Source organism: Myxine glutinosa, chromosome 3, assembly GCF_964187855.1.
Source record: "Myxine glutinosa chromosome 3, kmMyxGlut1.1, whole genome shotgun sequence".
In the NCBI taxonomy this organism is placed as follows: Eukaryota; Metazoa; Chordata; class Myxini; order Myxiniformes; family Myxinidae; genus Myxine; species Myxine glutinosa.
In genome coordinates, this window is record NC_136263.1 from 156,594,791 (window position 1) to 156,610,535 (window position 15,745).

Below are 15,745 nucleotides of genomic sequence, written 5' to 3' on the forward strand. Positions count from 1 at the left end.
AAGCCGAGCAAGGTCTGAAGCAGGAGCACCGGCCCAGAGGGGAGAACAGTATTCCATTGAGCTGCGGATGAAAGCCTTGCATGTGGTAAGGAGCCCAGGTGTGCCAATGAAGGAGTGCGCACAATGGAGGATGCCTAGTCGGTGACTGGCTTTGGAGGCCAGCTAGGAAATATGGTTTTCCCAGGAAAGATCATGGCAGATAGTGAGACCCAAGAGCTTGAATGACAGAACCTCTTGGAGAGGATTGTTGAGAAAGTAGATGGGAGGGTTGTCCAGTCGGTCTTTTTGGTGAGACATAGTAAGAGTGTGAGATTTGTCAGGATTGAAAGACATGTTCCACTTGTTTGACCAGTCCGTGATTTTGTCCAGGTCTGCAGAGAGTGGGGAGGCTTCAGACTGCCGATCTTAGGGATGAGGAATGGAGCGGCATAGAGTGGAGTCATCAGGTAAAGAGATAGAGAGGATTTTCCAGAGAGTCGGGGAGATCAATGATGAAGACCAGAAAAAGCACAGGGCCCAGAACACTGCCTTGGGGAACTCCAGCCTGAACAGGAAGGGGAGATGAGAGAAATCCATTCAGTGCCACATGTTGACTTCGACCAGAGAGGAAGTCCGCAAGCCATGCATGGAGATTTCCATGGATACCATAGGAGGAGAGTTTGGTGAGTAGAGCTTGGTGCCAGGCCGTATCGAAGACACGTGATATGTCAAGGGAGACAGCTCTGATTTCCTGTTTGACATTGAGGACCTCCATCCATTGTTAAGACAGCAGAAGCAGCATGTCCAGATTAGAATGACCTGGTCTGAATCCAAATTGATGATCGGAGATCAAGGCATTGGAGAAGAGGAAGAATTTGATATCCGAAGCAATGATGGATTCCATGACTTTGCTGATAAATTGGGAGCAGGCTGACTGGTCTGTAGTTGCAAGGATCTGTTTTTGCACCGTTTTTTGTGTAAAGTGGTGATGTTGGCTGATTTCCAAGATGCTGGCAGATGATATTGAGCAAAAGAGAGGGTGAAAAGAACAGAGAGATGGTGAGACACTGCCCAGATATGAAGACATGCAGATCGATGACTGTACCTGAGTTGCTGTTTTATCATGGTTGACACCAATCAGAATACAAACAATTATTTTGCATCAATTAATTTGTAATATACGTGATATTACATTTTATAAACTGTTGAAGTTGAAGACTTACGTTGAATTTTTTTTTTTTAGACAAATTTTTAAAAAAGATATATATATTTTTTAATATTCAAAGAAAATACCCTTAGGACATAGACATGGGAGAGATAGGTGCATAACAGAAGTTTGGTCCGATTTCAAAAAAGTTTAAGGGATTAGTTCAGTGACAACACACAACACAGACACTGCACAGATATATATATATATATATATATATATATATATATATATATATATATATATATATATATGTATATATGTATACGTATATATATATACGTATATATTTATATATATATAAATATACATGTGAAATTTGCATTTATGTTTATTCAAATTATACAATGGACTACAAAATGTAAATGTTTCATGATATTTGTTATATTATATCACCTTTGTCTATCAATATTGTTGAAATGAAGATCAAATAGCTGTATGTTGAAATATGTTGAAAAAGTCAAAACTTTTCATGGGGTGTACTTACTTTTTCACGTGACTGTGTGTGTGTGTGTGTATATATATATATATATATATATATATATATATATATATATATATATATATTTATTGATTATACAAGCATATCAATAATAACATATCAATAATAAACATATTAATCCCTCAAATGTTCAAACTGTTTGCCCCCGGCATTCACACACTCCCAACAGGTAGATTGGACGTCGGGGAGCCGTTGACTGGCCACCACGTTCGCCGGATCTCACCCCTATGGACTTCTTTTTCTGGGGATGTGTAAAAGACAGGGTTTTCGCATGCAAGCCACGTTCTGTTGATGCCATGATTCAGTTCATACGGGAGGCTTGCCAGGAAATTGATACTGATAAAGACCTTTGTGCCAGAGTGTGCATGGGTGTCCACACTCGACTAGTGGAGTGTGTGAATGCCGGGGGCAAACAGTTTGAACATTTGAGGGATTAATATGTTTATTATTGATATATTTATTATTGATATGTTATTTTTGATATGCTTGTATAATCAATAAAATACGTTTTGTGCGCACGTTTTGTTTTTCATTACTGTATACCTACTTTTGCAGCCCCCTGTATATATACTGTATGTATATATATATATATATATATATATATATATATATATATATATTTATATTTATATATAAATAGTCTCACAAACATACCATGTGTGTCTCATAACGTTCTCCAAATATTTTCATATTTCATTTCTTCTCTGTAAAGTGTTTGAGACACGAATGAATCAATTCAGTGAAGATGAAACCTCTTGTCTTCTTGTTTCCCCTTCAGCAAGCAAGTCATTCAAGCAGATGACGTTGTTGAAACACAGTCATCTTTTCCTGTACCTGGAGAACCACTGAATGAACCACAAACCCTGATTGCAAGAGTAGTACATATTGATGATTCAGAGGAGGTGAATGACGAAAATGTTGAGAAGAATAATGTAAGGGAGAAAGATGATGAAGAAAATGATTCAGATGACGATATGACATGTTCAGATTCAGATTCAGATTCAGATGATGGATCAATTTTGTATAAACAGAATGATGATGAGGATGAGGAAGAGGAAGAGGACGTTCCAATTTCAAGTGAGTAAATTTGTCTTTTGTATGTGTGAAGTATTCTACAACTGAACAGACGTTTTTAAACATTTTTTAAAAGTTGATTAAAAGCAAAACAGGCCATCTGTTTATGTATGCAAGTATTGCAGAATTATTGATCTCTATCGACCATATGTACATAGTGGTACAAAATGCTCTCCTGCTCTTCTCCTCTGCCCATTCAAAGTAAAAATCTGAACTTTGTCAACACAATTTTATACCAACTGCCAGAGCTTCATCTGCAGTTATTAAAGTCTCGGCCAAACTGAAAGTATCTGTTTGCAAGAACAGAGCAGCTTACACATTAAATTGAGAATCCATCAATAAAAGCTTTTCATGGAGAAATAAATTAATGAAACAATCTTTTTGTTGGTCAATGAGTGATTGAACAACCTCACATGCATATTCTTGTGGGAAACATTGAATTGTACTAAATAGAAATAAACATATTAAACATGTACAGTGTCGCATCAACATGCAAAAAAATTAAATCTTAACCCTAATGTCCCCCTCCCGCACCAATACTGACTTCCACATGAGGCATGTTTTTCCTGAATCTGGCTTTGAAGTACTTCTTGCTAATCCAAAAGTGAAAGTTCAAAATGAGTGTGAATTAACAAGACTAACATCACAGCCTATTTTTTTTTTTTTTCTTTTTTAAAAATATGAAAAACTTTTTGGGACAATGGGAAAATAATAAAAAAAAGAAAATGTTAATGTAGATTGGCGATCAGGATTGGAGCATACAAACCCTCCAAAACTACAGGCCGCTCCAATCCCCCACCTCTATCCCAGCACAGATGGGCCATGTTTTGGGCCATCTCCCACCATGTTTTGCAATTAGTAAATGAGATTGGTCCCTGACTCATTTGATCAAATTCAGGAACTTTAAAAGCTAAATTTGCACTATCAAATTTGTTTGCACTATTTGCACCAAAAACTTGCACTATTGAAGTAATTGTTCACAATTGTATAATTGTCAAAACTGTATTTATCTTACGTGTGTGTACCTATAGTGCATCCCTTGGAAGATTAACGGTGTTAATCTTTCATACCTGTATAGCGTGGTCGATTATTTCGTGCCGCGATATATTGCGGCCTTGTTGTTGTTTTTTAAGCTTCCTACCTGGAGGCTTTGTTTTCTCTCAGCGGTCGATTGTGCTCCTGCTACTCTCGTTCTCTCAGTTTTTTCCCAGTCTTTTCACTCCATACTTCCTTGCTTAAAATCTTAACAAAAAAACAAAAAAAAACAAAAAACATTTCCTTCTTTGTTCTTTTCGTTCATTCGTTCTTTGACCACGTGTTTCACCCCCATTTCACCCCCATTTTCACGCCGTTCCCCAGATCTGTTTTGCCCTGTTCTTTTTGCTGATATATTTTACCCTGTTCACGTGACTCGTGGTTGTCCCTCGAAGCTCCCTCTCCCTGTTGGTATTTTTGTGAATATAAGATTGTTCTTCACGGTTCTGTTTAAATATGCTTAAACTTTCCCCTGCAGTGTTTTATTCAGTAGTATATTGCAACACGCTGTTTTTCTTCCTATTTAAAAGGCTCTTTTCAATTTCCACTGGGAGGTTTGCTAGCCCTAAACTACTGGGAGGTTTGCTAGCCCTAAACCACTGAGCAGTTTGCTAGACCTAAACCACTGGGCGGTATGCCAGCCCTAAACCACTGGGTGGTTTGCTAGCCTTAAACCACTGGGCGGTTTGCTAGCCCTAAACCACTGGGAGGTTTGCTAGCCCTAAACCACTGCGAGGTTTGCAAGCCCTAAACCACTGAGCAGTTTGCTAGACCTAAACCACTGGGCGGTTTGCCAGCACTAAACTCTAAACCCTAAACCCTGTGGGATCTTGCGAGATCTTGCCGGCGACAGCACGGATTTTCGAAGCTGTTCACGTTCTCCACGTTTTCTAAGTTAAGTAATTGTTCACAATTGTATTTTTGTCGAAACTGTATTTATCTTATGGTGTGTGTACCTACAGTGTGTTCCTAGGAAGATTATCCTCTTCCCTATAAACCAAAGTTCTTCTTCCAAAATAAACTGAAATAAACCGAATAAAATAAACTTCCGAAAACCGAAATAAACTTCCCCGAACATCTACTCTTTGTTTAACGTTTTAAACCCCACCCACCCCCCCAAAAAACCCCAAAAACAAACAAAACAAAAACAACAACATTTATTTCCCTTTCTGCACGTGTGCTGTTGTCCCATCGTGTGCTTCTGTCCAGGTGCGCTGTCTCGCCCCGCCCCCATTATCTCCTTGCCTTCCACCTTTTGCCTGTTCACGTGACTTGTGGTTGTCCCTCGAGGCCCTCTCCCCGTTGGTATTTTTGTGGATGTAAGATTGTTCTTCACGGTTTAAATATGTTTAAACTTTCCCCTGCAGTGTTTTATTCAGTGGTATATTACAACACGCTGTTTTTCTTCCTATTTAAAAGGCTCTTTTCAATTTCCTCTCCAACTCATTCTACTTCAAAAAAAATTCAATCTCTTATAACTCTAAATCACTACATGCTCTAAATTCACATCCATTCCACCCCTCCGCCATCGTTCTTAAATGGATCGCTAACTTGAAAATCACAAAAAACCCAATTTGTTATAAATGTTCGTCTTTCATTAATCATCCACTTTCTAAACTCCTCCCTTACCCCTCCCCTCCAAATCTCCCCCATTGCCCCTTCACTCCTAAACTCCCCCCTTGCCCCTCCCCTCCTAAACTCCCCCCTAACCCCTCCCCTTCAAAACTCCCCCCTAACCCCTCCCTTTCAAATCTCCACCCCTTCCAGCCCTCTCCAAATTCTCCCCCCTCCCACCCCCTTCTCTAAGCTGCCTCCTCCCCACTTCGTCTCCCTTCTTTCTCATACCTCCACCTCCCCCAACCTTCTACCTGCCTCTGCTCCCCCTCAAAGAACCTCTCACTGTGCCTCATCCCATCACCATCAAACCTTTCGTCCTCATCCTTCCCTTTCTTGTAACTCTTCTGTAATCTCTGACACACTATTAACTGCTCTACCTACCTCCCCCGCCCATCCTTCATCTGCCCCTACCCCACCCCTCCCCTCTCCTGCACCCGATGCTCCCCCTCTCTCCTCATTAACGATATGGACCTCAAACATCCGAGGCCTTCGCTCAAACCTGATTGATCTCTCGATTCAGGTTGCTTCTGACAATCCAGACTTGATCTGCTTAACAGAAACTTTCCTCTTTCAAGATGTCTCTGATTCCTTAATATCTCTCCCAGGTTACTCCCTCCTCTGGTGTGATAGACCTGAGCCTCGTCCTGGAGGTGGGGTTGCTATCTTTATAAAAAAAACTCTCTTCCTCGCTCGCCCTGCACTGCCCTCTCTCCACCTCACCCCCAGGAATACCTCTGGATACGGCTGCCCCTTTGCTCCCACCTTTTGTTCATATGTGTGTTGTACCGTCCACCAAACAGTGATGACTCCATCTACATCTCGCTGTCTGATAATATGGACCAACTTCTATCTACCCATCCCAACTCTCTCTTCCTCATATGTGGTGATTTCAATTGTCACCATGCCAGTTGGCTGGGTGTGGGTTCCTCTCTGACCAGCCATGGCACCTCAGCAAAGGACTTCTATGACTCATTGGGACTGACACAATCTGTCAATTTCCCGACCCAGATCTCAGTCAATGGTGTATCTTCTCTTCTAGACTTGGTTATGCCAAACTTCACTGCAAATGTCTGCTGCTCTTCTTCTGCTCCAATCGGTTCTTCTGATTATGTGCTTGTTAAAGTGGACATCTCTCTGGCCATTCTCAGAGAGCCTCCTCAGCGTCGACGAGTCTGGCATTTCACTCAGGCCGACTGGCACGGGCTGCAAGCAGCCATCAATCATCTGGACTGGTCTCCCATCTCTACTGCCTCTGACATCAATTCTTCCTGGGAATTGTTCCAAAGTAAACTGCTCTCTCTCTCATGCACAGATTTATCCCATCTCGTCTTCAGTTGTCTTACCCTTCCTCCCGTCCATGGTACACTGAATCTTGTGGTGAGGCAGTTGCCCTGAAACAACTTGCCTTTGCTTCTTCGATGGCAAATCCAACTGAAGACAATCTCAGATCCTTCCACCAAGCTCGGAACAAGTGAGTGTCTACCCTCAGGAGTGCCAAGAAGCACTATCTCTCCACACTCAAAAATGAACTCTCAAACCTGTCTCCTTCCTCCAAATCCTGGTGGCGTCTGGTCAAATCCGTTTCTGGTGTTTGTTCCCCCTCCCTCCCCTCCTTCACCCCAAATGGCTACACAGTTGACACCGCATGTGACAAAGCCGAATGCCTCAACTCTGTGTTTGCCTCAAAATCTTGTGTCCCAAACCCATCTCTCTCTGTTCCCACCTTACCCAGTCGAACCCAACTGCTTCTGGACTTTGTGTCCTTCTCTCCTGACAAGGTGGATAAGTTTTTGTCAAACCTCGACTCTGATTCTGCAACTGGACCAGACGGCATCAGCCCACCAGTCCTAAAATCCTGCTCTGCTGCTCTATCTCACCCTCTCTCTCTGTTATTTTCACCCTCTCTTTTGCTCAACGTCATCTGCCAGCATCTTGGAAATCAGCAAACATTACCGCTTTCCACAAAAAGGTGCAAAAACAGATCCTTGCAACTACAGACCATTCAGCCTGCTCCCAATTATCAGCAAAGTAATGGAATCAATCATTGCTTCGGATATCACATCCTTCCTCTTCTACAATGGCTTGATCTCCGATCATCTATTTTGATTCAGACCAGGTCATTCTACTCTAGACATGTTGCTTCTGCTGTCTCAACAATGCATGGAGGTCCTCAATGCCAAACAGGAAATCAGAGCTGTCTCCCTTGACATATCACGTGCCTTCGATACGGTCTGGCACTCCGCTCTGCTCACCAAACTCTCCTATGGTATCCATGGAAATCTCCATGCTTGGTTTGCGGACTTCCTCTCTGGTCGTAGTCAATGTGTGGCCCTGAATGGATTTCTCTCATCGCCCCTTCCTGTTCTGGCTGGAGTTCCCCAAGGTCGTGTTCTGGGCCCTGTGCTTTTTCTGGTCTTCATCAATGATCTCTCCGACTCTCTGGAAAATCCTCTCTATCTCTTTGCTGATGACTCCACCCTCTGCCGCTCCATTCCTCATCCCTCAGATCGGCAGCCTGCAGCCTTCTCACTCTCTGCAGACCTTGACAAAATCACAGACTGGTCAAACAAGTGGAACATGTCTTTCAATCCTGACAAATCTCACACTCTTACTATGTCTCTCCAAAAAGACCGACTGAAAAACCCTCCCATCTACTTTCTCAACTATCCTCTCCAAGAAGTTCTGTCACTCAAGCTTTTGGGTCTCACTATCTGCCATGATATTTCTTGGGAAAACCACATCTCCAAGCTGGCCTCCAAAGCCAGTCGCCGACTGGGCATCCTCCGTCGTGTGAAGTCCTTCCTTGGCACACCTGAGCTCCTCACCACATACAAGGCTTTCATCCGCAGCTCAATGGAATACTGTTCCCCCCTCTGGGCCGGTGCTCCTGCCTCACACCTAGCTCGGCTTTTCGCTGTTGAAGCCAAAGCTTTCAGAATCAGGTGTTATCCTGATTTATGTTTTTGATGTCTCTGATTCCTTGGTATCTCTCCCAGGTTACTCCCTCCCCTGGTGTGATAGACCTGAGCCTCGTTCTGGAGGTGGGGTTGCCATATTTAGAAAAAAAAAACTCTCTTCCCTGAAAAAAAAACTCGCTCGCCCTGCACTGCCCTCTCTCCACCTCACCCCCAGGAATACCTCTGGATACGGCTTCCCCTTCGCTCCCACCTTTTGTTCATATGTGTGTTGTACCGTCCACCAAACAGTGATGACTCCATCTACATCTCGCTGTCTGATAATATGGACCAACTTCCATCTACCCATCCTAACTCTCCCTTCCTCATATGTGGTGATTTCAATTGTCACCATGCCAGTTGGCTGGGTGTGGGTACCTGTCTCACCAGCCATGGCTCCTCAGCAAAGGAATTCTGCGACTCACTGGGACTGACACAATCTGCCAATTTCCTGACCCGAATCTCAGTCAACGGAGCATCTTCTCTTCTGCACTTGGTTATGACTAACTTCCCTGAAAATGTCTGCTACTCTTCTTCTGCTCCAATCGGCTCATCTGATCACGTGCTTGTTAAAGTGGACATCTCTCTGACCATTCTCAGAGAGCCTCCTCAGCATCGACGAGTCTGGCATTTCACTCAGGCCAACTGGCACGGTCTTCAAGCAGCCATCAATCATCTGGACTTGTCTCCCATCTCTACCGCCTCTGACATCAACTCATCCTGGGAATTCTTCCAAAGTAAATTGCTCTCTCTCATGCACAGATTTATCCCATCTCGTCTTCAGTTGTCATACCCTTCCTCCAATCCATGGTACACGGGATCTTGTGGTGAGGCTGCTGCCCAGAAACAACTTGTCTTCGTCTCCTGGAAAGCAACTCCAACGGAAGGATATTTCATTTCCTTTCACAAAGCCCGAAACAAGTGTGTGTCCACCCTCAGGAGAGCCAGGAAACAATATCTCTCCGTTCTCAAGACCGAACTCTCTTATCTGTCTCCCTCTTCCAAATCCTGGTGGCATTTGGTCAAATCTGTTTCTGGTGTTTGTTCCCCCTCCATCCCCTCTCTCACCTCAAATGGCTACACAGCTGAATCCGCACGTGAAAAAGCTGAATGCCTCAACTCTGTGTTTGCCTCTAAATGTTGTGTCCCAAACCCATCCCTCTCTGTACCCACCGTACCCAGTCGTACCCAGCTGCTCCAGGACTCTGTCCTTTCCTCCTGACAAGGTGGAAAAGTTTCTGTCAACCCTCGACTCTGATTCTGCAACTGGACCTGATGGCATCAGCCCACGGGTCCTAAAATCCTGTTCTTCCGCTCTTTCACTCCCTCTCTCTGTTCTCTTCACCCTCTCTTTTGCTCAAAGTCATCTGCATCTGCCATCTGCTTGGAAATCAGCCAACAGGTGTGCACAGCCAACAGGTTTGTATTTTGCACAAAAAAGGTGCAAAAACAGATCCTAGCAACTACAGACCAATCAGCCTTCTCCCAATTATCAGCAAAGTCATGGAATCCATCATTGCTTCAGATATGAAATCTTTCCTCTTCTCCAATGGCTTGATCTCTGATCATCAATTTGGTTTCAGACCAGGTCACTCTACTCTGGACATGCTGTTTCTGCTTTCTCAACAATGGATGGACGTCCTCAATGCCAAACAGGAAATTAAAGCTGTCTCCCTTGACATATCACGTGCCTTCGATACGGTCTGGCACCCCACTCTGCTCACCAAACTCTCCTCCTTTGGTATCCATGGAAATCTCCACGCATGGCTGGCGGACTTCCTCTCTAGTCGTAGTCAACATGTGGCCCTGAATGGGTTTCTCTCACCTCCTCTTCCTGTTCAGGCTGGAGTTCCCAAGGCTGTGTTCTGGGCCCTGTGCTTTTTCTGGTCTTCGTCAATGATCTCTCTGACTCTTTTGAAAATCCTCTCTATCTCTTTGCTGATGACGCTACTCTCTGATGAACCATTCCTCATCCCTCAGATCAGCAATCTGCAGCCTCCTCACTCTTTGCAAACCTGGACAAAATCACAGACTGGGCAAACAAGTGGAACATGTCTTTCAATCCTGACAAATCTCACACTCTTATGATGTCTCTCCGAAAAGACCGACTGGACAACCCTCCCATCCACTTTCTGAATAATCCTCTCCAAGAAGTTCTGTCACTCAAGCTTTTGGGTCTCACTATCTGCCATGATCTTTCCTGGGAAAACCACATTTCAAATTTGGCCTCTAAAGCCAGTGGCCGACTGGGCATCCTCCGTCGTGCGAAGTCCTTCCTTGGCACACCTGAGCTCCTCACCACATACAAGTCTTTCATCTGCAGCTCAATGGAATACTGCTCTCCCCTCTGGGCTGGTGCTCCTGCCTCACACCTAGCTCGTCTTCACGCTGTTGAAACCAAAGCGTTCAGAATCATTGGTATCTCCCGCGATGAAGCTAACTCCGAGGGCCTTTCACTTACTCACCGCAGACTGGTTGGTGGTCTTTCCGTCTTCTACCGACTCCTCTCTGGCCTTTACCCCCAGCTCTCTCTGGGCTCTGCCCCACAAATATTCCTACAGGTCGCACAAGATCTGCCTGCAAACCTCTAATAAACTGCCAAAATCAAGACTCTCTGCTCACCTTCACTCCTTCATTCCTCTTTTCTCCCGCCTCTGGAACTAACTCCCTCACTCTCTTCAATTCCACTCCTCCCTCCAGGTCTTTAAAACAGCTGTTCACCACCATCTCTTATCTTCCCCCATCCAAAACCTTGATCTTTTCTACCCCCGCTAATTCACCCCAGATACACTTTTTTCGAAATTCCAACTTCTTTCCTGGAAGTCCTTGCAGTGTCCATATGTTTTATACCTCTCCCACCTCCCCCCAAGCCCTCTCCCTCCCACAGATCTCCTGATGTCCCTGCTCTCAAATGTTGTGTTTGTGTCCTTCCCCCTCGCTCCCCATCTTGTCTACCGCTCCCCTTATTTTGTGTTTTATGTGTCGGTTTGTGTCGGTTTGACTTTTTGTGTGATTAATGTTAGCTTTTTCACGAGCTTCGAACTTGTGTACAAAAAAAACAAAAAAAACTATTTGACAAAATTTGTTTCGTACAACCTTGACAATAAAAACAAAGTTACTGAAAATAAATAAATGTATGTTAACTGCTGTGAAAAGCAAGGTGAGGCAGATGTTTCAGCCAATTACCCTTTGTCCATCGGAGAAAAAGAGGAAGGGTTAATGACATTACTGTGAGTTAACACTCTAAATGTCAACTTCTCCTTCCTTCCTGTGGTGGTTAGCATACCTCGATTAATGTGTGGTGTTGATTTGATCCATTATTTGTCGACCTTACTTTGGCCTAACTTGATGTTTTGTCTGTCATTCATCAATCTATCGGTGAAGTTATGACTTATTCAAGGTTTGATTTATAATCTAGACAACGATTCCAAACTCACATAAACAATTTAGGGCTTATTCAGTTGCCTTTTTTTTTTTTTTTTTAGCAATGGCCGCCTCTTTTGCAAACTGATATCCATTCGTTTTACAAGTTAAAAAAAAAAGAGGGTAATTTTGATTAACTTTCATTCATCATTATTTCATCTCGTCATCATCAAGAACATTTCCATGTACATGTAATTTACTGATTTTATTAAGTAAAACTACACTTGTACAAACTGTTCCATGACTTTCATCAATCTGTTACTTGGTGTAATTACTCTAATACATTATACGTATAAGTGTCAACTTCTAACACATTATATGTGTTCAGTTAAATTATTTAAGCCTTGGTTTCTATTTCGTGTACAAAGTCTAGGCTCATGGAAGACAGATACTTTCTCTTACGAAAATAACTATTAAATTGATAGATGTGGGAAAATACATTCCCAGACCAGGAATCAAATCCAAGTCCTCTGGAAAACGGTACCAGTGCTCGCTCTGCCATCTGAGCTATCTGGGTGACCCTGACTGAGCATCCAATTTTCCCACACATATGATTGCCACACTCTTTCCGTCAATGATTCCGGGTCACTCGCTGCCAACCATAGGAGCTGAACACGAGAGGGCCTTCCTCCAATGGGGGGACAAATCCATGTCCTCTATTATAGACACCACTGGGGGCGTAGTGAAGCAATTAGATTAATGAACAGGATTCCATTCCTGGTCTGGGCATGTAATTTTCCCACATGTATCGATTTAATTATTTAATCCTGTTCATGAATCGAAAATAACTATGTAGAAGGTTTGGTAAAATTGCTGTAGGATTGATGAGCCATTTTGCAATTGTTACAGGAGTGTATGGAGGTCTTTCTTCCTTCTGGTGTTCTGACCAAAGGCAGATTCAATGCTGCAAAAGCAGCTCCATGGGAAGGATTATACTAAGTGGTGTGCCTTTACCTTCACAGTGATAGGGCAGGAATTTTGTAACTTGGTCAGGTTGCTGGCAATAGCTCACCTGCTCCTCGCAAAAGACACCGTGGGATATTTAAGGTCCACCGATCAATGATAGCAGACAAGACACCCGGTTTAACAACAGTTTGTAGCTGGGCTGAGATTCAAACCCAGACTAGACAACCCAGAGGTGTGTGCAGGTATTTAAGGTCCACCGATCAATATTTAAGGATGCAAAAGACCCCGGGACTCAAAAGACCCCTGGGACAGCCTCATTTAAATATTGGTTCACGAGTTATCAAGTGACCACTACATTCGTCATGTATGTGTGTCTGTCTGTCTGTGTGTGTGTCTTTCTGTCTGTCTGTCCGCAGCATAACTACCCGATGATATCATCCAATCTTGATGAAACTTGGGTGGGAGGTTGATATCATGATCTAGTTGTGTTCTGCCGAGAGTGAGCGGAGCCACGCCCGGAAAAGATGTCTTTTTAGGGGGTAATCGAGTTCAAGCTACATCTTCTCCGAGGAAGTTGGTGGAATCTGACAGGGGTTTCGATATTTGGTTAGGCCAATGTCATGTGTCTAGCCAGCCCCACGGTGCTCGATTTTTTTTTTTCATTTCCTTTTTCACCAAATTTTCGGTATTGTGTAGCTAACTAACCTCATAACTGATTATACATTCTTTTCTATCTCATTTCAAGGTCAGTAACCTTTGTTTTGACATTTCCGGGCCTGGCCTGTCCGGGCCTGTTTCGGTTATAGTCCGTCCTTTGTCATTGAATACAGCTCGCTCGTGAACCATCGTTGTCTCCTGACTTGTATATATTTAAAATACAATACTGAATTTAGTTTTATAAAGAGGACGTCATGAGCCATGTGTGCCTGATGAAAGTGGGGTTGTACAAAATAATGGAAGAATGTACAAAAACGCCACACAAAATACACCTCACAAACACGTTCTAGCGAGGGTCTGCAATCTCTGATTGGTCTTTCTTGTTTGATTTGAAATTGCCTGCTGTACTATCAAGTGAGAGGGCTCAAGTGCAGGTATTCATGATGCTGAACATATATCCAGGACCATGGAGATTTTTTATGGGGAGAGGAGGGAGGAGGTGTCTGTCTGGAGAGGAGGGATGCAAGAGGGGATGCCTGCATCTTGCCCCACTATTCCTGAGAAGGACATCTTTCTCTGCTATACTCGATATAAACATGCATATTCTCTGGAAGCATTCACCAATGATAAAATGTTTGATGTCAGCAACAACGGGCAAATAAAACAACTGGCATCAATGTAAATGAGGTGTGCTTGCATAGCGGATAATTATTTGGCAAGATGGTCTTTTCCGCAGCTTGTGGGTGCAAATGCAACAGCAAAGGGGTTCAGGGATTAGCTTATTTCACTTCCCAAAAGACTGATTAAAAATATCTGGACACAACATTCAGCAGGAGACCTTGACTCCATCAAAGCTCAGCAGAGTTTGTTCTATAAATTTAGAATGTATTTGATACGAGAGAAATGTTGAATAACTACGCATTCCCAGCTTGTCCCACTCTTTACTACTTAAACTCTCCTTAAAGATTTTAGGAATTGTCACATGGTTATCCTTCGAGAGAAGCGCTTTTCAGGAACTCAAGTTCTACATTTTTTTATATTTCTGTTAACTGCTTGTTAACAACTGCTTGTCGCCGGTAACATCAGGGCATGTGACACGGCATCTCATTCCCTTTCAGGCTGTCAGGTAGAGAAACAACTATTTCTCTATGCAGTTTACTGGTATTAAAGTAAATGCATTGGTAGTAGAGTAGACCCTAAACTCTCTATTCCTGCAAAAATTGCAAAACGTTTCATAAATAGTTTTTAATTGATTATAACTTTGTTAACTGGGTTCCAATGCCAAGCCACTGAATTGGTGATCATAATTCAGATTATTTCACAACATGAATGAACACAAGTTCTTGATTTACTGTTTAAATGACGAAGAGTTATTGATTTTATTTTGAATGTCTTTTATTTTGTGACTATCTTTATTGTTATGTCATCAACTCCACCATCGCAGACTTTGTGAACAAGATTGCCCGGACTGACTCTCTGGCAATTTATTTGGGCAACAAGGCACATAAAGGTGGCACACAGTCACTTCCCCGTGATGGGTGGCAGCAGGCCAAGAGGATTATCGGCACCGAACTCACACGGTTTGTGCTCAACGCTTATGTAGCCTTTTTATTACTCATTCCACTCATTCTATTACTCAGTCTTTGATCACTGCGCTGTGTTCAACTCTAAAATTTATTGATTTTGCTCAAAGAAAAGCTTGCAGAGAACACTTGTAAACAAACAAGACCGAAAGTCTAACAGCGGCGTAGTCGGGCTTGTTTGATAATTTAGATGAAGAGGATTGTATGACCTGGTTGAGGATACCATTTAACAAATAATGTAAATATAATTTTTTTTTGAAGTACTGTAAGGCTCTAAGTCTAAGGTGTCTGTCACCATGGAAATGGAGATTGCATTGAGACACTGGTTTGGAGTCAACAATGAACCAACCATACACCGCTTCAATCCAGTAGCTTTGCAGTCACGACAAAGGGATTGCAGTGTTATGATTATATTTACTATATTATTATTAACGTTATTATTATTATTATTATTACAAAAACAATACTTCTGTATCTAAAAACCTGGGCTAATTTGTCCGAAGCGGCCTGAAGGTGAGGCATGAAGCCTGAGGCCTATACGTACTGTGTCATTGGAAGACCTGTAACCTGTAGACCTGTAATAATATTCCTTGTTTGTTTGATGTACCTGAGACTTACTGTATTTTACAGTAATTAACAAAACTGGAAAAGACAGCTATTTTACGGAAACAATTAACCCGATTATGGTGGATCGGTGTTTGTTGGACACCAGCAGAATACTTTGAGCCAAGTATTCTGCTGGTGTCCAACATTAAAATAAATAAGCATGCATGGTGTTTCTTAGCTACCTTAACTTAAATGGACCAGT

The 15,745-nt window shown here is 42.8% G+C and overlaps 1 protein-coding gene across 1 annotated transcript in view; it reads left to right on the plus strand.

The window, feature by feature from the left end:
• The window catches only part of LOC137423107 (uncharacterized), a 138,922-nt gene that overhangs the window by 84,062 nt on the left and 39,115 nt on the right, over nt 1-15,745 (plus strand). The window contains exons 6-7 of the mRNA XM_068109921.2: nt 2,467-2,765; nt 14,799-14,934. Coding sequence (XP_067966022.2) covers nt 2,467-2,765; nt 14,799-14,934 — 435 coding nt within the window. The remainder of the gene's footprint in view (nt 1-2,466; nt 2,766-14,798; nt 14,935-15,745) is intronic.